A 24,067-nucleotide genomic window follows, 5' to 3' on the forward strand; every position below is an offset into this window, starting at 1 on the left:
TTACTCCCACCTGCAGAAAGTTGCTCACCCAAACACCCACAATTGTCCCATTTTGATTTTCCTGGGGACCCACTGTACAATAGGAAGTTCTGTTCAGGGTCAAAACAGATCATTAGTAAAAGTAACTCCAAAGCAAAGCCTTTTCTATTTCCTAACACAAATTGTCCAAACAGCCATTACATCAAAGAATATAATGGAATCATCCCAGGATTGAAAACTATGGACTCCAATGATATGGACTCTAGGTATACCTGGAAAAATTAAGGGTCAAAAATGAAATTCCCTTTCCTCATGAATTACATGAGGTCCAACCCTCACTGGACCAATTGGCTACATAGTAAGAAATCTCACCTGGAGGATGGAGGGTCTGTTCTGGAAATGACTGTGTGGACCAACATCCTGGTCTCCCAAGTGGGCAGAGGGCCCATTGGCTCCATTCTCGCATGAGGCTGGGAAACATGCTTCCCAGAATCCCGTTCCCAAACGGCTCCAGGGCGAGTGTGCCCATAAAGGGAGCTCATGTGAGGTGTGAAAGGTGGGGGTGCAGAGGCATTCATTATTCTTAGGGGTTTGGGGCTGAGATCAGACCCATGGTTTTACAGTCCTGTGAGCTCTCCCATCGCAGTACCATTTGGGAGTTAAGGTAGCTTCTCCAACTGCTTTGCAAGCTCTGGTTTCTCTACCTGTCCCTGGATGAGGCTGGTGCCATTGGAAACTGGGTCTGGGGTCCTTTCAGGTCATCACTCGGCCAGCTCTTGCCACATCCGTGTAAGCCCCCATGTCCATATTCAATGCCTTATTCCTGTAATGCTTGCAGTGGCTCTGACGGATCCCAGCGGACACCCACCAGGCAAACAGAAACATCATCTTCACGAACGAGCCACTTATTATATGCAAGCCGAGTCAGCAAGTGGGGTCAAGACCCTCACATTCAGTCATTTCCCGGCAACTGCTTCCAACGGGAGGGATGAGTTATTTAAGCAGTTTATTTTTCACTTACAAGGAAGCCATCTCCTTCTTTTCTTTCTATAATAACCCTGTAACTCTTCCCTGTTTGAGCTAGATGCTGGTGCCTCATCTCTGACCCCAGGATGCCACCATTTCCGAACAGGAACTGGTGATCCTAGAAGTTTCCAGGCACATCGGTGTGTCCTTTAGCTGACTCACAGGCTGATGCACCAGAACGCCCTCCAAGATGAAGGTCTGCTTCAAGGTTTTTTGCCAAAGAGTCCCACATCATACAGGGATCGCTGAAAGAGCTGGCCCCCTGGGGGCCTGTGTTCAAGTCCCACCTCCGTCCCCAGGTCCGGTCTTGTGCAGTCCAGTGTGTTAGCTCTAAGTTCGAGGTATTTCTTAAGTTGGCTCACCACTTGACCCTTGGCTAATATTAGCATTGGTCCAAATTACATTTCCAGACCTCACTTTTTGAACACACTCCCCAGAATTCCTTCCTAAGTTCCCATATACTGCCTGGTTCGAGGAATCCGCCCAAATCATTTAAGTGGTAACTAGATCTTGGTCAAGAGCAAGCTCTGATATTCCTGTCTTCCAACAGTCTCCAAATGACCACAGCTGAGGTCCCCAAGATGGCAATATGAAGATTCTAAGTGGACGTGGGTCATGATGGTTCTCTGATGGGAAGGAGTATTCCACGTGTCTGGAGATGGGGGTTCAAGGTAATGCAAAGACCAGGAGCAAAGGGCCTGAGCGTGGAGCTCCTGGAAGGTTCCAGCGCCAGCAAAGGGGCCAAGCTGGGGCAGGAGAGTAGTAGAAAATGAGGTTGGATAGGTAATGGCGGCTAATGGTGTAATGTCCACCAGGCCATAATTTTGACTTTTATTCTGAGTGACTTGAAAGTTATTCAGGTTGAATTAAGTTGAAGGAAGGCAATTAAGAGAATTAAGTAAGTTGAAGGAAGGCAATCTAAGACAAACCATAAAAGATACGTGGGGTTGAGAAATCATCCTAACAGGGGACCACATTTGGATTGGAGAGAGTTTCACAATACTGGACACTGAATCTGGTTAGATTCAGAATCTGGTTGGGTTTTTTCCTTGGGGAAGGGATGAGTGTATTTTAAGGAGGAATGTAGTGTATAAACATATAGTCGGTGGCTGGTGTCAAAATCCACTTCCAGGATAGGTAGCCAAACTACCTTCCCAGCCTCCTTGAGGTAGGTGTGGCTGTGAGACTAACCAGACCCTGGGCAAGAATATGAATGGAGGGGTATGATCACTTCCAGGCCTGGACCATAAATGCTGCCCATGTGGGTTCCATTGCAGAAGAGAGTCCATAGGATTTCCCCATGTGCCCTTTCCTCTGCTGGCTCACTGGGATGATTTATCAGGATGAACTTGAAAGCCCAGAATGGCAACTACTGCGTGGTAATGGAACTTAGAGGGAATTGCTCAGTCCACACACCCAGAACTGGGTCTGAAGCATCAGTCATGTTAAAATAAACAAGTCTGCCCCAGAATTGTATCCCAGCTTCCTATGGTCATGCCTTCAAGTCCCCATGGTGATAGGGATTCAGTCCCTCAGGTCCTGTGACATCAGCTGTCCCAGAATTTCCAAGTTGTGGTTCTCTGGATATTGATGCATCCCAGCTCTTGGGGTGGGGGCAGATAAAAGGGTTAATTTGGAAAGCTTAATTAACAGCATGGATAATTGAGTTGAAGTCTTTGCATACTGTAACAAGGGTGAAAAATGGGAATATATTTCTGATCCAACAACTTAAAAATCCTGTGCAAGTTGGGGATGAAATGTCGGTGGGGTAACTGCACCATTTCCATGCTTCCAGAGGTCTGGGGAAAGTCCTGGAACCCACAAGGCAATTCAGGCTTCTTTAGGTTGGAACTCTTCCTATTTGGCTTTATCCATGTGACCTACCCCAGATGAGTATCTCATAAAAGCATACCTAACCCAGGCCTACTAGAGCCTGAAACTGACCTTGTCTCCTATGTTTGGAGAAAGGATGTTGTCTCCTGAAATTTTCACTGTAACACTGCCTCGGCTCTTTTCAGACCTATGTTGCCTGAAGATTGAATTATAGGAGTTTTCTTATGTGTACCAGAAATTATGCCAATCAGTTGTGTGTCCCATTCCTTGGTGAGGGTCTACAGTAGACATATTGGTATCTTACCTACTACCAGCCCTCCCATGTGGGAATCATCCCTTTCCTATTTCATGTAATTCTGCCAGGACTGTCAATCAAGAGACTCCCACCCACAGTAGTAGCCATATGACCAAGGATGACCAGTCATAACTCCACTTAAGGAAATTTCTAGAGACACTAGGAGAAGAAATAGTATCTCTTTTTCTGAGATTGCAAACTTGGATCTTCTGGGACCCTCTTTTTCATCTAATGTCAAGCTATGACACCAATGCTGGGCAAAACAGGGCTGTGAAGTTGAGAGGGAGAAACAGATTCCTAATGACAGCTATTGAGCAACTAGATCCAGCCCAACCTGAAACCAACAGTTCCATACCCTTGGACTTAGTTGCATTAGCCAATATATCTTTGCTAAAATTTAATACAATTGTAAATGTTATGAATTGGATTTCTATCTCTTGGAGTTAATTGGGGAGTGATCCATGATCTTACCTAACTATAAGATGTCAAGGGAGTCAATATATTTTCTCATTGACATTTTTCCTGAGGGTCTCACTGGGTGCACTTACCACACCTCCACCGTAGTCATCTCAAGTTCCTTTTCTTTCTTTCTTTCTTTTTTTTTTTTTTTTGGTAATTCTCCCCTTGAATCTACTGCCTTGCCTCGGGGTGGCAAGTTAAGTGGAGAATATGGACAATACTTCTAGAACACTCATTCCCATGGACTTTGCTCTGAAAGACAGATTGTTGTGTCAGTTTATCATGTTAGAGAATCCCTAGTGAGAGTAATATTTTGACTAGGACCTCTGCATTCAAAACAACTGTTTAGGACCTCCTTGGGAAAGACACTCATCTAATCCTGTATTTTCTTATGCACCAGAAAAGAGCTTATAGGATCAATTAAAATGAATTTCATGGGTCCTTAAATTGCTTGTCTCATAAGTTCTATTTTTATTTTTTGGCGGTTGGTGCCATTTTAAGGGTTCTACTATTCCAAGCCATTAACATACTGTTTCTTTTCTACAGTGCCTCTAGCCTTGGATCCGTGAACCCAATGTAGGAATACTCTTTTATATCAAGAGCTAGGGAACCCCAGCCCATGGGCTAAAATCCAGCCAGCTGCCTATTTGCATAAATAGTTTTATTGGAAACACCCACACCCATTTATTTATCATCTAAGACTATTTCTGTCATTGCCACGAAGACCATATAGTTGCAGAGCCAAAAATATTTAGTATCTGACCCTTTACATAAAACATTTATTAATTTCTGCTCTAGATAAGTGCTTCTCAACCATGTCCTCATCTTGGCACCCAGTAAATAATGGTGCTCGGAGAGATGAAGGGGTTAATATCTTGACAAGCCTTTGGAGCATACTGCTTGGAAAGGTTTCCTCTAGACCACTTGGGGAAGGACATGGCCTGCTATAAAGCTGGGATACCACGGTCTGATAGCCCAGTCTTTTCTTTGAGACACGTGGAGACGAATACGTGATCTAAGCCTCGGTTCCCTATATTCTATGTTTAGAAATCCATGTGGATTTCAATCTTGGCTAAGGCCAGGGTTATTTCTCCTGTTCATGGGTGATCTCTTGGGCATCCTGACTTTCTGTGGAAACTATCCATGCAGCATCATTAACATATAGTTCCAAAATGAGACTCAGAAAAGCACAAAGATGTTACCATCCCTGGGGCTAGTATGCGCCACTGGGGTTCAAAACTCATGACCACCTCTACGTATGCGAGAGCTGCAGTGTGCCCCGGAATATGTGTCAGAATCTGTTTCAGCGGTCACGGTCATTGGTTCTTTTCCCTCAAATGGCAGCCTAGTGATGGCAATTAGCGTCCATCTTCTGAGCGGACAGTCTGGGTGCCGTGATGCTAACTGATGTCCAAGACTTCACTTCTGTATTCCGACCCCATGAGCCATGGCATCCTTAAACACCCATCACATTTTGAGGTCCCATCACCACAGTCTTCCTTTTTCTCATTTTGTGATGGTTTAAGTTCACTGCAGAAGCCATGGGACTGACCCTTCCCTCTTCAGTTTGCCACAGAGGAGAAACCTGGTTAAGAACCATTCAGACCAAGAGAAAGAATGAAACTGCCAGTTTATTTGAAAGTATAAAATTAAAAAAAAAAAAAAAAACAAAACAAACCAAAAACAACCCAAACCAAAACCTAACCAAAACACGAAAAGGAACCACACAACAAACTTTCCAGTTTACATCAACTTTGAACATCGCACGCTATTCATCAACCACTTTGTTGCATTTTTTTTTTTAGAAGCCAATTTTGGAGGGGAGTGTTGAGTCAGGAGATAAGTTATAGGTTACAGGGATATGAATTTAAACGAGAAAATAAAAAGAGCTTGCTGGTCTCCTCTGAGAAAAAAGAGGAGAGATGGTTTTCTGGCTGCTGTAGACTTAGGCAATGTATTTAAAAAAAGAGCCTGGATGGAATGAGTTAAAAAATACTGCTGGCCACTTACTTGCCATCTTGAGCAGGGCGGAAAAACCAGGAAAAACCCCTGCAGCTTTGGTGTCCTATTTATATATTTTAAAAAGATTCATTAAAAAAATCACATCTATAATAAAAATGTCCCTGTGTTTATTTAAAAAACATACACACACACATTAATAGGCTTTCTTATCTACGAAGACCATTTGTTTTTCCTAAGATGCCTGGAAGCAGAAAAGCGAGTGAGATTCACTGCATAATTAATTAAAATTAGAATCCTTTCCTCTAAACAACTTCCAAAATACCAGAAAGAAGCATGGGCCCATCAAAGGGAGAAGAAAGAAAGCCATTCTGACTCACAGGAGATGAAATGCTCAGCCAGAGTTCCTAGCACACTCCGGCTCCCATCAAAAGTTCTTTCTTTATTGGATTACACGGAAAATAACTCAAGTGTTATTTTAAAAAATGAAAGACGCAAGCAACTAGGCTCCTTTTCTTTCACTTAAAAAAGACATAAAGAAATTGCCAAGTGGCTAGCCTTCCTAGAACACAGTTTGGATTTGGTTAAAAAACAAAAACAAAAAAACGGTCCCAAGAACAGGATCATTAAATGCCACGTCATTCTCCCACTTGGGCAGGTTTCATTGAAATTTGCATCAACGAGGTCACTGAACATTTTTTCTGCTGTGGAAGGAAGTCCTGAATGGGTGACAGCCACCTGGAGGGTTTCCACCTGTTTCCAGTTTTGTTCCCCATCAGTCAGTGTGGTTTCTTGCTACTGATTTCCACCCACTATTTCTCCAGGGAGTGGGCCCTATTTCTCTGGCTGGGCACAGAGAACAAGGAAAGCTAGCATAAACACAGAGACGATGAACCGAGGGAGAAAGGCATCCCTCCTTCTGCATCCTTCAAGAACTCGATAAATAACAACTCAAAGTGCAACAATGCACAAGCGCCTGGCACCCAGGTCAGTCTGGGGTGACTTGGTCTCAAGGCTCAGCGGGACAAAAGTGTGATCTCCTTTCGCATCTTTCTTTGGACCTCACTCAAGGAAAAACAAACAAAAAAAGACAGCTTTCCTATACACATATAAATAATCCCTTAACTAGAAGGGAAAAAACAAACACACTGTTTCAAATGCATTTCTAAGAGATTTAAAAAAAAAAAAAAGTCCAAATGGCAAATCTTGACTCCAAATTGTCTACTGTCCACGTCTTTTAGAGGAGAAACTACGGCAGGTCAGAAGAAGCCTGAGCCCGACTCTAACCCTACCCTAATGCTAAATCAGGGTGCTGGTTTCTGGGCCTCGGGAAGGAAGTGTGTGGAGCACACGGAGCCAGGAGCTCTGGTGGGAGGTACTGAATATGGTTCTCATGAGTGTCAGGAACCAGTGTCCTCAGCCCAAATGCACAGGTAGAACGACTTCTGGGGCTTAAGATAACCTGGGAAGCCGGTGTGGAAAGCTGCGTGAATGGGCAAGGCAGGCTACGTGTGGTTTCCAGGGACAGAGGACCGGGTGAGATTTTTGGCCAGTACAAGTCTGGGTCCTCCTTCCTTGGCTCTGGGCAGGTCACAGCTGGAGGGGGGACAGTCCAGCACCGGGAAGGACTGTGGACCAAAGCAGGCCCAGGCTCTCGAGAGCCTACAATTTAGGAGCTGAGAACTTGGATGAACACATGGCAGCGTCTCCCTGCCTATTCTGGGGTGAGGCTGAGAACAGATGCTGCCAGAGAAAAACCCTCAAAACGAGGGTTCTCAGGCCAGTTTTTAAAGCCCGGTCTCTTCAGAGTAGATGGTTTCAGAGTCATTCAGAGAACCCATAGGGCCCTGCTGATGGCTGAAGGGTGTATCTCTTGGCCAACGTCTCCTTTCTGGCCGTTGCTCCGCTGAATTGAGAACGGCATGCACGAGAGTGCGAGCGGGATCTGATGCTCCCCTGGATTCTTTCCGGGGTGGCCATCCATGCTGGCCTCCTGGGAGGATCACCCAAACCCCATCTCCAATGGCGCTCTAAGGCAACAGCCCACGGAGGACCTGGTCCAGCGTCTCCTGCCCTTCTGAACATCCCACACAGCCCAGAAACGCTGCGTTCTCAAGGACTCCTCAGATACTGCCTTAGCCTGCTGCCTGCAAACTTAGGCTGCCTATTGAGCAAGAGGCCACGTCACAGAAGAAGGACAGGACAAGTGAGGTCATGATCCCAGGCCCTGAAGGCCAAGTGACCTCCTGGACAAGATACACAATACATCAGGTCACCTGAGAGCCCAGAAAAATGTTGGGTCTCCCCCTCAAGAACATCCCTGAAATCTGGGGTGGGGGGGTGGGGGGGTGGGAAGGGGAACGGAGAGACAGCTGACACCCCAAATCCTTCCTTGAGGCACCCTGAGGAGCTCCCCACGAGAGGACATTGTCAGGATGGTAACAAGTCAGAGCAGATGAACCCACATGGACTTTGGAAGCGCCGGGTTTAGACTTCTGCGGCGTCCTGGCTTGGCACGGAGTCTCTGGGCCCCGTGACGCTTTCCGGAGGAGGGGAGCCAGCCTGGCCCGGGCCCTGGCCGCTGTCTTCGGTGCTCAGCAGGCTGCTGGCCGCCTGGGAGCCGGCGCTGTCGGCGCTCCCGGAGCGCGAGCGATAAGGGGGCAGGTCGGCTTGGTTCAGAGACTCGGTGTCGGACGAGTAGGGCGGTGGAGGAAGGTCGTACCATGCGGGTCTGCGAGGGAGAAAGCAGGATGGGGCGGGAGAGGCAGGGGAGAGCAGAGGGAAGACAGACAATGCGTTAGGAGCCAAGGTCAGGCAGGCAACCCCCTCCACCCATCTGCAGGTTTCCCCCAGGAGGACAGCTGTCCGAGGACCAGAGACCCCCCGCAACAAGACCAAGGGAACGGGAAGAGGTGGGTGTGCTGCTGTTGGCGCGCACCGAACGGGCAGTGCCCAAACCACGTCCCCTGGGTCGGCCCGGGGGAAGGATGCTCAGCGCCAGCCGGGGGCCCTGGGGCCGAGCAGCTGGCCGGTGGTTCGGGTTGAACCTGATGGTCCACAGCATCTGCAGTTCTTACTGAAAGCCAACTTTTCCTGGCTATGCGGACTCGGGTGAGCGGGAATCTTCCCAGTGACTGCGTCTCCTCTGTCGGAGGGGACAGTAAGGACATTGGCTTGCCATGCAGTAACTGCACAGAAAAGATGGTTTATTCTGCCGCTCTCCCTGCAGGGTTCCTGCAGGCTTCCTGTGAGCCAGGTGCCGTGCCCCCTGCTCTACGTTCACTCCCTCACTTAAGGCTGATGAGAACAGTACAAAGTAGGCATTTCACGCCCATTGTACTGGGGAGTAAACCGAGGCAAGGGGGCATGAAATGACTTGCACAGGGCCACAAATAACTAGCAAGCAGCAGCTCTGGGATCGAAACCCAGGTGTTACCGCTTCACATTTGGCAATTTTAACTCGACTCTATACTAGCTGGTCCACATGAAGAGGCTGAGCGCCGAGTGTGGTCCTGGGCTCTCACCCTTATTTGCAAAGATGTCCGTAAGCCCTGCCCCCTAACGCTACCTTTACCTTGGATGAGGAGGAAAAACAAAGAGTAAAGGACACAAGAGCTGCTGCTGGACAGGCTCCAAGAGGAGCCCAGTCAGCCCGGGAACACGACCAGCAAAACGCCTCTCGCCACATCCGGTGAGTCCTGGGCTCAGAGGAGGAGAGCGCCGGGGAGCGAGAACCCAAGTGAACTTCCAACACGGGTTCTCTAGGATCCTCTGGAGGTCACCAAGGAAGGGAGGAGGAGGCTGAGCTGGCGGGATGCAGGTCCGCCAGCTGCTTCAACTACAGAATTCTGCCTTTTGACTTTCTCCCTTGCGCTTTCTAGCACAGCCCTGTTTGAGATGAGGGTCCTATTGTTTTACAAAGTTTAAGAGTGCTCTATGCTACCTCCTTTGTTTGATAAATGAAGCCAAGTAAGGAACTCATTCATTCATTCATTCATTCATTCACAGTACGAACCAACCCCATAATACGGCCTGGCCACTGTTCTACATGAGCAGGTGTGGCCCTGGAGCTAGTCAGCGGCCTGAACATGTGTCCGCGTGGCATTACCAAGGAGGAACAGGGCTCTGAGGTGACCAGGATCCTAGCTCTACGTCCTTGGACAAATCACTTAAAATCTCAGAGTCCGTTTCCTCATCTGCAAAACTGAGGCCCTCCGCCTGTGATCTGCAGAGAGGATTAAATGAGATGATGTGGGGCGCCTGGGTGGCTCAGTGGGTTCAGCATCTGCCTTCAGCTCAGGTCATGATCCCGGAGTCCTGGGATCGAGCCCCGCATCGGGCTCCTTACTCTGCAGGGAGCCTGCTTCTCCCTCTCCCTCTGCTGCTCCCCCTGCTTGTGCTCTCTCTCTTTTGCTCTCTCATTCTCTCTCAAATAAATAAATAAATAAATAAAATCTCAAAAAACAAATGAGAGGACACATGTGAACTGTACTGCCAGGACCCAGTACATGCCGGCCCCTGCTACCACCATCGGCAGCGGGGCACCGGCTCCTGGGAAACCCCGGGAACCTCTTTCCCCATCGATGACCTCCCGCCCCTCCCCCCACCTCTGCCATCCAGCACGCACCTTTGGTCCAGGAGGGCCTCTGAGTAGGAGGGCGGGGAGCCCACTTCCGACGCATTCTGCTCGGCCTGGCTGGCCACATACTGGATGCCGTTGTTGACGTTGTAGGTGACGTTGCAGTGGTGCGGGTGATCCAGGACCACCAGGCGGGAGAGAAGCACGGGGTGCTGCAGCCGGTGCACGGGCAGCGTCATGAGGTTGTTCCGCTTCCGCTGGTGGTGCAGGACCAGGGCCAGCAGCGCCACCACCAGCACGAAGATGACGGAGCTGCCGATGATGGCGTAGGTGATGCTGGGGTAGTACACGAGCTGATTCTCGGACGTCACGAACACCTGCCCGCTGCCTGGCTCTGGGGGAACCCCAGGTTTGGGGGAGGGGTGGAGAAAAGGAGAGAGTTTACTGCTATGGCTCGCCCTCTTGCTTCAGACTCAGTCCCAGGAAGTGCAAGCGAGTGTTCGTGGCGACATAGTTCGCAATCGCCGGGAAGCAGGAAGCCATCCGCGTGTTCAGTGACTGGTGACCGGCTAACAGAATGTGGAACAGCCACACGACGGAGTATGGTTTGGCCATAAATAGTACAGATACGTGTTACAACACAGATAAAGCTCAAAAACCTTGTGCTGAGCGAGATAAGCCAGACTCAAAAGGCCACACGCTGTCTGATTCCACTGACATGCAACCTTCAGGAAAGGCAAAGTTACAGAGACGGGAAATGGACCTGTGGTTGCCTAGAGCTGGAAATGCACTGGAAATTCACCAGAAATGCACAGGATAATGTAAGGGAAGAGGGCTGGTCGGCATGTCCGGGGTTCCTCACGTCTGCAGAGTGCTTCTTTTACACCTGGCCCTACACCAAGCTCTCAAGATAGAGAAGCCAGCAGTGGACAGGCAACCATTGGGGACTCTGGAGCCAGACTGGGTTCAAATCCCAGCCTCTGTGCCCTCTGGAACATACTATGTGCCCCTTGTAACGTGGCAGGCTCTCCGTCCTGTCATTTCCTCAATCTCGCTGGGCTGTCATGAGCATGCAATGAGGGAATATGACTCACCACTTCCAACTACAGCTGACCCTGCGCTATGCAGGTATGTGGCCAAGATGGTAGACACACACTTTACTCCCTCTACTCGCCTCATAGCAATCCCATGTACCAGGTGCCTTAACTGCCTTCTTTTTAAAAAGAGCCAAGTACATCTCAGAGGGGCCAGGCCCCCTGACGACGGTCACAGGGTTAGGAGGTAAACAGTGGTCTGACATCAAAGCCTTGCCCCTCACACTGTGTCCTGCATCCCCTGACCAGACCCGTTAGGTAATCTGCAAGCATTTCCTCAGAGGCCCTCAGGCGAAAGTCTGGGACACATCTGACAGCCCCCCTCCCCACCCCCCCCGCCCCCGCCAGTTGCCAACACCCTCCTCTCCAAACGTAGTAATAAGCCATGCTTCAAATATCCAGGTGAGGGAGGGGCTTTCCAGTCGCGGGACATGCCTGGCAACCAAGACCCAGTCCAGACTGGCCCCAGAAACCAGCGTGGCCCCCCTCCTCCCTCGGAGAGAGCTAGGGACCCTTCCTCTGCAGGAGAACCACAACCACCCACCGCTGCAGCCCAGCGGGAAGAATGATCGAAATACAGCCCCCAAGTGAGCAAATCTGGTGGCCACCTCCTGGGCCTGTTCCTTCTTGGCAGCACTGAGGTTTTCATGGATCTGCAGGAGCCAAACGTAGCAGCAGGAGCAGTGACCGCTGCGTGCTCCGGCCCCATGTCCTGGAGCTGGGCTAACCCTTACTAATGCCTCGTTACTCGACGTGCGTCTGTTCTGTTCATCATGGTAACCCTAGTCAGTCTGCAGGACGGTGCCTGGCATAGAGCCAGCCCTCGAGTCATGCCTTCAACTCAGTGGGGAAAATACAGGTAGGTGCTGCGATTATTACTATTATCATTATTATTTCTATGTTCCAGGTAGCAAACAGACTCAGGTGAATTAACCTAAGTTCACATAAGATGCAAGCAGAGAACTCAGGCCTGGAACCCAGATAAGTTCCATCAGAAAACAAAACAAAAAACCAAACCAAACCAAACCCCCACATGGGAAACATGCTATCTCCTCCCCCTCCCGGATAAAACTCCTCTCGATTCCCAAACAGGCCTCATCCGCGACAAATGAAGATGTTCCCCTGCAAGCTCCAGGCTTTCTGTTCATTTTCTTTCCAGCCACACTGACACAGGAGGGGAAAGCTTCGATGCTCCTGTAGGCCACTGTTCCAAGGATTAACGGTACAGTAAGGTCCTCAACAAAATGCAGAGCGTGCGGCAGACAGTGGAGGGAGGGAGGCAGTTAGGGTTTCTTCCCCCAAGACCATGAGCTGCGGCACTCGGGAGGCTGCTGGTGGTGTCTGTCTGCTCTCAGTGTAGCTAACTAAAAAGTGGGTGGGAGCTCACGTGTGTGAGTTATGTTTCAGAACTCAGGCTTAAAAGGAAAATACCCTCTTTATTTTGTGATTTCCAGCACAGAGCGGAGGGGTCGAATCCTGGGGCCGTCACTCCGGGCTGTTGTTGCTCAAGCCAGGTACCATGCTCTCAGGAGCATCGGGCACCTCCATGTTTAAAATGGCGGTGGCGGCAATGGGTAAACCATAGCCAAGTCCTTGGATCCTTGGGAGACTAAAATATAATATATGTGTAAAGTACGCAGCAAGGATTTGCCCTCAGTGAATGCTAGTTCTTTCTGCCTTTTTACTGTGGTAAAATATATACGTAACTAATAAAATTTACCATTCTCACCATTTTTAAGGGTTTGGTTCACTAAGGGTTTGGTGGCATGAAGTACCTTCACGTTGCTGGGTGACCCTCATGATCATCCATCTCTGGAATTCTCACCTTCCTAAACTGGCTCACGCTAATTCTGAGTGTTCACATTCTTTCAATTACCCTGACCAGCTTCCCAGAGGCAGAGGCAGGGACAGTCCCCTGCGCAGGGGGCAGAACGGAGGAGAGGGGAAGGACCGAGGGAGTTCCTTTTCGGAGAGCTGTGTCTCCTAAAAAACAAAAGCCGGTGGAAAACAAACAGGTCCAGAGATTTTAAAACACTGGCTACCACGTAACCACTTGAAGTTTTAAGAATACAAGAGGGAGCGCTTTAAAATGAACAGAAAATGAAATGATGGCAAATCTTAATAGTCTCATTTATGTCTCCGAAAGCAGGCTCTCTCCAGATCGGCCCACTTTGGCAGGCGAGAAGCGGCAATCACATTTACTCGAGAAATTATGACGTTATATAACTCAGTGGTGCCTGGTCTCGCTTCTGCTCTGTGTGTAAAATGTCATTTTGTATTAATTCATTAACTAGATTCACTTTTCTTAAGAGCTTAATGAGCCCGCTGGCCAAATTACTAATATCAGAGTTGCCTGGGACCTGAGTTCTAAGTGCATAATCCATGGATAATGAAGTTTCCATTTATTCTGGCTGTCCCTCAAGCACATGCCCTCGTGCTCCACGGTCAGGCAGCTTGACTTCCGTTCCTGTGGCTGTCGCTAGGACTGCAGCAATCGTGGGCAATCTGTTAACCCCCCAGAGACCACCGTGCTCTCGAAGCTGCCGGGAGCTCCCACGGTGCCCCTGGGAGGGCGGGCTGTATTGTCCCCAGCTCTGGGGCTGTTCGCCTCCGAGTCATCACAGACTTCTACATTATCACAACAGCTTTCTGGCCGGTGGCAGTCAGGTGTTCTGAGGAGGTATGCCCTTTCCTAATTCACGCAGAGCTGCGTGGCCCCACAGAGGCGAGGGGGGATGGGATGCTTGAGATGTGGTCTTCCTCTGCTTTCTAAAACATTCCTTCCTCCAGAAGCAAATCGAACTTCCTAGAAGGTACCATTTCTCACCTATCACACTGGTAAAGGCAGAGCTAGATTTCCTATTTTGCTGGCCAGGTCCTGGGAAAACTGGTGTTAATTATTCACACGCAGCCGGTGGGAGGGGAAACGGGTAGCCCCCAGGGTGGTGACAGGGTTCACCATACACAGTGAAATAAAAATGTACACGTCCTTTGGTCCAGCCGGTCCGCTCTCAGGAGTCTATCTACTAGATGGACTCACATGCCAGAAATAACTTTTTAATATGCGTATCAACTGAAGCATCCTTTGTAACAGCACCCGGATGAGAAATGACCTGAACGTCTCCCAAATGGCAGCCGGGCTAAATTAATCTTGGTGCCTCCATATGACTCTACACTTATTTAAAAAATCAGGGCAGCACTATGTATATTGATGTGGAACAACAATCTGAACAGTATCTTGATCCACAATAAGAAGCGAAGTTCAGCGGAGAATATGTGGGATATTTCTAGGCAGACGCACGGAACTGGTAATGCTGGCAGGTCCCAGGGTGGAGGAGAGAGGTGAAGGGAGATTTGTACTATGCTGTCCCTTCTAAAACCATGCCGACTGTCCATGACCCTTGGTACTTCCTAGGCTGATGGCATGTCTGTTTGCTTTCCTTTCTTCTCTCCCTGTAACATGAGAACCCCTTGGGGTTCATGCCTTATGGTCACTCACTCGAGAACCCCCACGAACTCACCACTCCCCGAGTATGGCATCAACGCCTCCCACCTGACCTCTGGAGTTCCGTTCTAGAATGCTCACCGCCCTGTTCATACTAGATCATCATTCTTCTGAAAGATCAACTCTATGTACCTTAAAAAAATTTTTTTTAAGTCTATTTTTCTCCAGATTACATATCTTAAAAAGTCAGGTTGACAGAGGTATCTATAATTTGCATACGATCCGCTGCCCCTTTTAAAATGGGAGAGGCCTTTCACAGGACGTTAAGAGTTGCTCAACCATGACCACAAAAGAGACCGGGGACCTTTGCACGCCTCCCCAGAAGCTCTCTCCTGCTCCTTTGCAGTCCGGGCATAGCCACTGGAAAGCATGCATCTGTTTTCTGCCCAAATGGATTCACTTTTCCCAGCAAAGCTTGTCACTGGAATCATACAGTTTGCAGCCTGTTGCGTCTGTCTTCCTCGACTTGGCATCTCGTGCTCCTGAAATTCCGTGTTTCTGAGCATCGGTCTTTTCCTCCTTCAGGACGCGCCGTCCTATTCTGTCGGATACAGGGATCACAATCTGTGTTGAGGGAGGGAGCTGGGCTGTCTGCAGTTTCTGGAATGCACGTCATTGCACGGACATATAGTTTCTGATTTCTTGGGTTTACCCCTTAGGGGGAAGGCTCCTGGGCCCTACGGGATGCGTATGTTTAACTTTATAAGAAACTCTCATCCTGTTTCTTCACACCGGCCGCAGCATTCCGCCTCCCCCCAGACACTCTGCCCCTGCGCCAGCACTCAGTGCGGCTAGCCACACCAGCAGGTGAGCCGTGAAGGCTCCCCCCAGGTGCCAAGTTGCACTTCCCAGAGACTAATGATGTCGCGCCTCTGTTCACGTGCTCATCTGCCACCTGCAGATCTTTGCTGAAGTGTCCCTTGAAATCTCTTGCCCATTTTAAAATGCGGTCATTTGATTTTTTTTTTTTAAAGATTTTATTTATTTATTTGACAGATAGAGATCACAAGTAGGGAGAGAGGCAGGCAGAGAGAGAGAGAGGAGGAAGCAGGCTCCCTGCCAAGCAGAGAGCCCGATGCGGGGCTCGATCCCAGGACCCTGGAATCATGACCTGAGCGAAAGGCAGAGGCTTTAACCCACTGAGCCACCCAGGCGCCCCCGGTCATTTGATTCTTAATGAGTAGTGAGGATCCCTCGTACATTCTAGGATACAAGCCCTTTTCCAGAACCGGGTCTTGCAAATATTTTCTTCCCAATTGGTGGCTTGTCTCTTCCTTTACCTTACAGTGCCTTTTTGAAGAGAAGTACTTAAACGTCTTCTATGAAGTCTATTGTATTAACGATTTCTCTTTATGCTTCCGGTTTTTTGCACTCTGCCCAGGAAATCTTTGCCTAGAAGACGTTTCATAGCTTTAGCGCCTCCATTTACTTCTCCGATCCACTGCAAGTTAATTTCTGTTCATGGTACAAAGTGCAGGTCAATGTTCTTTTCCGCCCACCCTTTGGATAATCAATTGTTTCAGCACCATTAGTCCAAAGCTTATCTTTTCCTATTGAATTACCTTGGTACCTCTGTTGAAAATCAAGTGACCATACAAGTCTAGGTCTGTTTCTAGATTCTCTGTTTGATCGAATCATCTACCAATCTTCATGCTAATAAGTGTGTTGGTAACTAGAGCTTTACAGCAAGTCTCAGAATCAGGTATTGTGAGCCCTGTATGTTTTCCCTTCCAAACTGAACTTTATTTCTGATTATAAAAATCCAAGGGGAGGGGATAAAAAATCGATTAAAATGAAAATCAAAACAGAAATGTTCATGGCTTTCCCTCCCCCAGATCTACTAAAACAAAAGAGTTAAGAGTCTGGTGCAGACCAGGGTTTGGCAACCTTTTTCTGTCAAGGGCTCGACAATCAGTATTTCGTGCTTTGTGGGGCACACAGTTTCCCTCCCAACTACTCAACTGCTCTGTTGTTGTACAAAGTCAGTACACCCGTGAGTACACCCGTGAATGAGGACAGTTGTGTCCCAATCAAATGTTATTTACATAAATAGGCAGCAGGTTGGCTCATGGGCTGTAGTTTCTTGATTTATAGGGGGTACCCTTCAAAATTCTTCTCCACGCATGTCCACACACACAAATACTTTTGTTCCTGCATACAAGTATTTCTGCGTATGGATAAATTTCCTCACCCACCCACCCACACCTTTGGATCTCACCCTAGAGATGCATCACAACTTAACCAACACCCAGGTCATGTACATTTAGGTCGCCTCCCTTTTCTTTCTTTTTTTTTTTTTTCTTTTGGTCCTGGGATCAACAACACAATACCACCACTCAGGCAGACCACACAGACCGTGAGAGTCATGGGAGTGGAGATGGGCTTGCTTTCTCCCCCATTTATAGTTGGTGCTCAACACATGTTCAGTAAGTTAGTGACCTGTGGTCACCAGTGTCATTTCTTAGGACAGACTCCCAGATGCCGGTCATGTCCTTGGCCCTCTGTTCTTCCGGGTTGAACATTCGGGCTGTCTTGAACTCTCTCCTCTTCTCTGTCCACATGGAGCCACCACGTGTGGTCCGTTTCTGCTGTGTGGTGCTTCTCCCATCTCTGCTTCTGGGCTCCAACTGCATGGCCTCATCCGTGCCCAGGCTAGGAAGAGAAACTGCCTTGTGGGTCTTTCCATCTTCAGCTGCTTGTCCTCCAATCCTTTGGCAACACTCCCATCAGTCCGTGTCACTGTGTGATTTTGTAAAATTCTTTAAACCAAGGACCCTCGGTGGCTCACATGGCCCTCGTCAGCCAGGCATTCAGACTCTGCCTTGGCTTCCCAGCACCAACCCTGAGGAGGTCTGGGGAAAGAATTGCAGGGATGAAGAGAGAAACACTATTTGCCTTGGGACCTATACCCCACTCCTGATTTGAATTAAATAATAACACAAAAAATACTAACCACCACCACCACCACCACCATCCATATTTGCTACGGACTCGAAAACAGTAAGAATAATGATAGCATCATAGCAATGATCACCCTCCTGGCGGTACGCTCTGTGATATGTATTCACTCTTCTAATCCTTCCCTCATCCGTCAGGAGCTGACTGAGGTCCTCCCCCTCCAAACACAGGTCCACTTGGAATCTCAGACTGTGATCTACTTAGAGGAAGGGTCTCTACAGACCAAATTATGGTAAAGCTCTCAAGATGAGGTCATCTCTGATGAGTGTGGGCTCTTTGTCCAGTGATGAGGTTCTTATAAGAGAGAGAAAAGGAAAAGATACCAGACAGACGAGGGAGAAGGCCGTGTGAGGTAGAGGCAGGGACTGGGCGCCCAGGAGAGAGGCAAGGACGGATTCGCCTCAGAGCCTCCACAAAGAGCCAACCCTGCCAGTGCTTTGATCTGAGGCTTCTGGCCTCTAGAGCAGTGAGAGAATATGTTTCTGTTGTTTTACGCCATCCAGTTTGCGATAGTTTGTTATGGCCTACCTAGGCCACATTAGGGCACCGTCTGAGGCAGACCATTTTACAGAGGAGGAAATGGGAACTGGGTAGATGAAGTAACGTGCTCACGTGGCCCAGTGTCTCGGTTACTGTTCACAGCTACTGTTATAGCTTCCTAGAGGGAAAAACCAACCGAGCCACCAGGCACCCCCAGGAACCCTAGTTATGATTGACAGCTACCGTACAGGACTTCTCAGAGCCTTTATCAAGCACATGTTCATTGTGAGGCTTCATGAGAGGATGTGGCTATTTCACCAACCTCGGTGCTATGTGAGATGAACAGGACCCCCATTATGTTCCAAAAAAGCACACTCGCAACCTCCTAGAAGTTGTCTTTTTACAACTCAGATAGGGGCATCCCTGGGCCTATTGTCAGGAGGAAGCTCTGTGACTGCGGCTGCCCACTTAGGAGGTGGACGCTGGGAAGCAAACGCCTTGGCCCCCTCCCCTGTCCATGCAGAGCAACCCCCGCCTGGGGAGGCGGCAACAGAAGCCTTGACCAACTGCCTAGCAGCTGCTGAGTGAGAGAAGCTAGACTGCGCCCGGAGAGCTGTATGACAGGCCCCCTGGCACCACGGAGTCGGCAGGAGCTGATTCTACTCAGATGTGCCTGAAGCCCAAGGCCACCCTGGGTCTGTGAGTCATCAGGGCTGGTGCAGAATCTGCTCACTCGTGCGACGCCTGCCCTGGAAACCTGATTACCCAGGGAACTGCTGAGTGGGCGCCCTCCGAATGCAGGAACTTTCTGAATAATTTAGGGGAAATGGCTGAAGAGAGAAGCATTACAAGAGGGTCTCCTGAGAAGGAGCTCTACTGACATGAATGAATTCACGCCTTCTGGAGATTTCAGAATGTCTTAGCGATACGACTTGGGCCCCCACACCCCAGAGAGAAGGGCTATCTGTTTTGCACACCCTGGGGTCTGGTGCTCCTGTCCCAGTGCTCCCAGTGCTGGAAGGACAAGGACTCCTCAAAGAGGAGCGCAGGACACAGCTGATCCCAATGAGCACCCCACACACCATCCCCCGCCCAGCTGGTTCTGGTCTCACACCCTCCACCACGGCCACCCTGTCCCCGCTGTGGTGGCTTCTGCCCCACCTCTACTTGCCCTCTGGCCTTCCTTTGGCCGCACAGTGGGTCCTCTGAAACCTAAATGCCTTTGTTCATGTCATTCCCCTACTCAGAACCTCCCAGCAGCTTCCCACATACTCCATATAAAGCCCAAATCTCCACCATGGTCTCCTCTTCTGTCCCTCCCTGGCTTCTTCTGCTACAGACTCACTGGCCTCCTCTGGTTTCAAAATATACCAAGCACATGGCTGCCCCAGAGCCTTTGCGCTTGCTGTGTTCTCTGCTCTGGATGGTGCTCCCTGGTATCTGCATCACTCACACTCTCTCCCACCCAAGCCCCTGCTCCTAGCTCAGTGTTAGCAGGAAGACATCCTGAGCCACCACCATGCCTCTCTGTCCATCCCCTTCCCCGACCTTCTCTTCCTTCACAGCACCTGTCACCACCTGTCATGTCCACTGTATTTATATGCAGTCATCTCTTTCCTACTGGAATGTGACTCTGGGTGGCAAAGCTGTATTCTGCTCATCACCATGTCCCCAGGGCACCAGGTGACACTTGTAAACTGTGCTGGTGGAACTGGACAGAGTGTCACCAACTCTGGTGGCTCTCAGAGTCTGCTCTCAGCCTGCTGCCCTCCCGCCAGAAACACCTGTGTCTTCCACGTGCGACTCCCCCCTCCCGTGCCAAGTGCTTCATGGCTATGAGCTTAGCCCCACAGGTGAGAAAAGTTAGTCTCAGAGAAGTCAGGTCCTGAGTCCTGGGTCACGCAGCTGGGAAGTGACAGAGATGAGACTTGAGCCCTGGTCTGTCTGACCAACACCCAGAGATTCACACAGTACAAGCACTGCCAGCTCAGGACTGTAGAGAGTTGTGGACTATAGAAAATTGTGCAAGTATTCGGTGTGCAAAAACACAGTCCCATCCTTCCAGAACCTTCCCTGTCATCAATCAGATGGGGGCAATGCAATCCCTTCCCTGAGTCATGAGAGACCCAGAACCTCATGGGGCTGGGAGTGTGGAACCAGCGCACGGCGTGCTCCTCTCCTGGAGCGCCCGAGATGGCGCCCAGAGCCAGTCAGGTGGGGCCAAGCCTGTGGAGACCTGCAGATTCCACCTGACTCTGCCGCCGCTCCCAGCCCTGTCCGAACCTTCTACTTCCCAAGGGCAAGGTCCCAGCTCCTCACTGGGACGCTCAGCTCTTCCTGCTTGGCTCCTCCCTCCTCCTCTCTCCTCTCATGGCTTCCACCCCGACCTGCCCTCCCAGGCCCTGGCCAGCCCGACCCGGAACAGGTGCTCAGGTCTTCGGGTCCACGCACAGCCTTCCTGCCTGGTGCCCCCCGCCTGTCGAAGTGCGCCCCGCGGCCTCCTGGTTTCACGGGGGGAACGGAAGTTTCACGAGGGGGTGGGAAAGCAGGTCCCAGACTCAGGCCTGAGCGGGTGAGCTCGTGGCTCCTAGGACCAGGGGACACCTGGGAGCTTCTGGCCGAGGACTGTGGCCCCCAGCAGCGTGTGGCCTCAGGGACAGGAAGCAGAGGAACAAATACGCTGACCTTTTCTCTTCCCACCCCGCTACCTGCCGCTGGTGCCTCCCGCTGGTCACCACTGTCAGGCGCCACCCAGCAGAAGGCCCAGCAGAGGCAGCGGGGGAGGCGGACGGCGGTGCAGGGAGAGGGGCTGGAGGCGGCCCACCGAGCGCACCCGGGGTTGGGGCTCCTCACTGCTCTGCTGCGACCCCACCCCCGCCCCATCGCGGCTGGCGCATTCGGCCACCCTCCCAGTGTGCCCTCAAATGCTACAGCTTTCATGAAGGCTTCCGTGTCCCCTCTGTGGGACAGACAGGCCGTCCTCCCCTCTGCTAGACCCCTCATGACATCTCGCCGTCTGCCAAGTCTGACATCACGCGTCAGGTGAGGATGCCTGGGGGTCGGGCCCTACCCCAGCCCCGGTGGCCCAGGACCAAGCACACACAACGGCCGTGCCTGCGACCCCACTCGGGGAAGCGCATGCCCTCACGTCCGCTTCCTCCTCATGCGCCAATAAAGGAAAACCAACCAAAGGCGAAAAGCAAGGCCTATTTCTTCAGAGCTTGCCTTAGCAAAGGGGGCAGCCACTAGCCGCAGCATTCGGGCAGAGCCTTGGAGGAAGGTCGAGGAGCGGGAAAGCTTCAGCGTGGTCGAGGGAAGGCCTCAGGGGTGCCCCGTGTGGGGGCTGCGGCGCACCCACTAGAAGCAGGACCCTCGGTGACTGGCAATGTAGCCGGCTTTCTCTGCTTGGCCCCGAGCTGGAAGGAGCAGCACAAATGAGGGAAGCTGTCAGTTTATTAATCGGGTCTTGGATGCTCTGGGCCCACTGTCGCAAGGGTCATCGTTTGGCTTCCCAGCTGGTCACCGTGGCAACTGGATCGGCATCCTGGGCTCACTGCTGGAGGTCGCGGGTCACACATCTGCGTTCACACGCGGTCTGGCCATTGTTTATGCTGCCTTTCACCGACGATCCAACCCACGTCCCCGAGTCTGGCCCCAATCCCCCTCCTGCTTGAGTCTCCGCGACACCTCCGGCCGGTCTAATGCTGGGTCTCCTCGTCTGTACAGTAGGGGCAGCAAACACCCCCTGCCTTGCCCTGTGGGGCTGAGCACGGACACAGGGAGAGTCCTGTCGGGGGCAGGGCAGTGCACCCACGCAGTCCCTGATAACGCCCTGCACACCTGTGTGCTCACAGAGGGAGGGAAGGGGGCGCATGAATGCGGACGGGGGACCCAGCTAAACAGGGGCAGCGCACAGCGTGGTTAGTCTGTGTCTGGGAGTCGGACCGACTGGCGGACTGCATCTTTGTAAGCGTCCTCTGTTAAACTGGGGTTAAAAACCTGTGCCCAGTGTGGAGCTGATGAGAACATTAAAGGCTACTGTGTGAAATCGAAACCAAGTGTACCGACGGAGAGCTCACTTCTGGGACTCCTATCGCCTGTGCGGTCTGGTCCCCTCACGTGGTCTGAAAGGGCCTCGTGCGTGCGTGCGGGCTAACGGAGAAGAGAGACCACTGCCCAGGGAGGCAGGAAGGACAGCAGATTTTAGGCGCACAGAGCCTGTGGCCTTCCAAAGATGGGAGGGAACTGACACTCCCCACTGTGCTGGTGGTTAGAATTCCACGCTCTCTCCAAGGATGGAAGGGAAGACTGAGGACAGTCCGGCCCTGTGCTCAGTGCGGGGATTCTAGAACCAAAAACAGCAGAGACCTAACCGGGAGGAGCTCACTGCAGAGAGAGGCACTGGGACCCACTTCTCTCCAGTTCCCAGATGACCTCTATTGCCTAGGGCCCATTCTCTCTAGCTTGAAAGCTTCCAAGAGCTCTCTTGGCTATTGTAAACCAAAAGCATCCACCCTTTCTTGTTAAAAAAAAAAAACTAAAAACTAAAAAATATCCCATGGGGGCTGCAGCACCTTTGTATAAGGGTCCCTATTCCAAGCACATCTTGTGTCCTAACTGAACTGCGGACTGAGAAAGTTTAAAGGGCAGACCAGGAAATGCCTGAATCCAAAGAGAACCACGAAAACCCCACTGAACCATTACCATGGCAACTCAAGTTTCTAAAATTAACTGGAAGAAGGGGGAGGGGAAAAATCCATGCTGCCGGCCTGCCCCGCATCAGATGGACCCCCGAGCCTGAGGAAAATCAGGGACCCACCTGCCAGGAGGGAGCTAGGACTCCAGGACCCCCCAGGGTCAGGAGACAAGCACCAGAAGATTAGGTGCAAAATGAGAGGGGAAGGAGAAGAGAGGGGAGAAAGTTGTAAAACTGAAGACAGAAGGAAGCAGACATCTTCTGGGAATTCCTGATTCTAAGCAACCAAAGGGGTTTTGCCCCCAACACCGAGCCCCTCATTTATGCCTACTCTTGGCCATAGAGGGCAGGGAAGCACCCTTGAAAGGCCCTGCATTTTCAGCACGTGCTGCTGAGATAGCCAGCTGTTGCCAGGGGCCCCTAATTTACAAGCTGCTCCTGGCAAGAAGGGCGTCCTGGCTTGGCAGAAATTGCCTGTGATCCTGGAGCTCTCTGAGGCCTGCTAAGCACCTCTGCCCACCCCCAGAGCTTGATCTTGGCCTCTGATGAGGGAGGGTGCCAACGATAACCCGGGGAGCGAGCTGGCGTAGGGCCTTTGCTAAGGAACAGGCACAGGGCAGTTACTGGGGACTCAGGAACTTAACTGGCTGCTTAAGGTAGAAAAGGGCATTTTTTATTAGGAACTCAGATTACTACCAAAACACAGTGATGAAGGTAATTGGAGCGAGGGCCTGGGTGGCCTTTTTAGAACTCTGTTCAATTGTGTCATGGCTTTAAAAAATGTCAACAGAGGAGCACAGTGGAAGCCAAGGGGAGGGGCGGATCGTAATCTCGTTCTTCGGTGCTTCTACTGCAGACCACAGAAAGCAAAAGCCGGTGGGAGCCAGCCGGGGGTGTGAGACTTGGTGATGAGCTCAAGGACTGGGATCCATGTTCTAATCATTCCAACCATCAAAGGGGACACCTCTGGGGCACTCTCCCTCCGGTGCTCAAAGTGGCTTCGGGCAACCCAGGCTCCCCCAGGTGAGAACAGAGATCACTCCTGCACATGCGTGCCTGCTTCCAAAGGTGCCCTGGCCTCCTGGAATCTGTTGAATTGGAAGAGCCACGCAGAATTACTCTTTCTACGGTTTACTGTATCTCAACCTGGAGTGTTCGGTGGAAGCAGCAACATTAAATGTTTAGCAGACATTCTTTGAACTTG

At 50.7% G+C, this 24,067-nt stretch overlaps 1 protein-coding gene across 1 annotated transcript in view; it reads right to left on the reverse strand.

The window, feature by feature from the left end:
• Nucleotides 1-5,227: 5,227 nt before the first annotated feature.
• The window catches only part of LDLRAD3 (low density lipoprotein receptor class A domain containing 3), a 229,222-nt gene continuing 210,382 nt past the window's right edge, over nucleotides 5,228-24,067 (reverse strand). The window contains exons 5-6 of the mRNA XM_046017664.1: nucleotides 10,179-10,524; nucleotides 5,228-8,282 (exon numbers count right to left, since the gene is read on the reverse strand). Coding sequence (XP_045873620.1) covers nucleotides 8,039-8,282; nucleotides 10,179-10,524 — 590 coding nt within the window. The 3' untranslated portion in view covers nucleotides 5,228-8,038. The remainder of the gene's footprint in view (nucleotides 8,283-10,178; nucleotides 10,525-24,067) is intronic.

This window comes from Meles meles, chromosome 8, assembly GCF_922984935.1.
Source record: "Meles meles chromosome 8, mMelMel3.1 paternal haplotype, whole genome shotgun sequence".
Lineage (NCBI taxonomy): Eukaryota > Metazoa > Chordata > Mammalia > Carnivora > Mustelidae > Meles > Meles meles.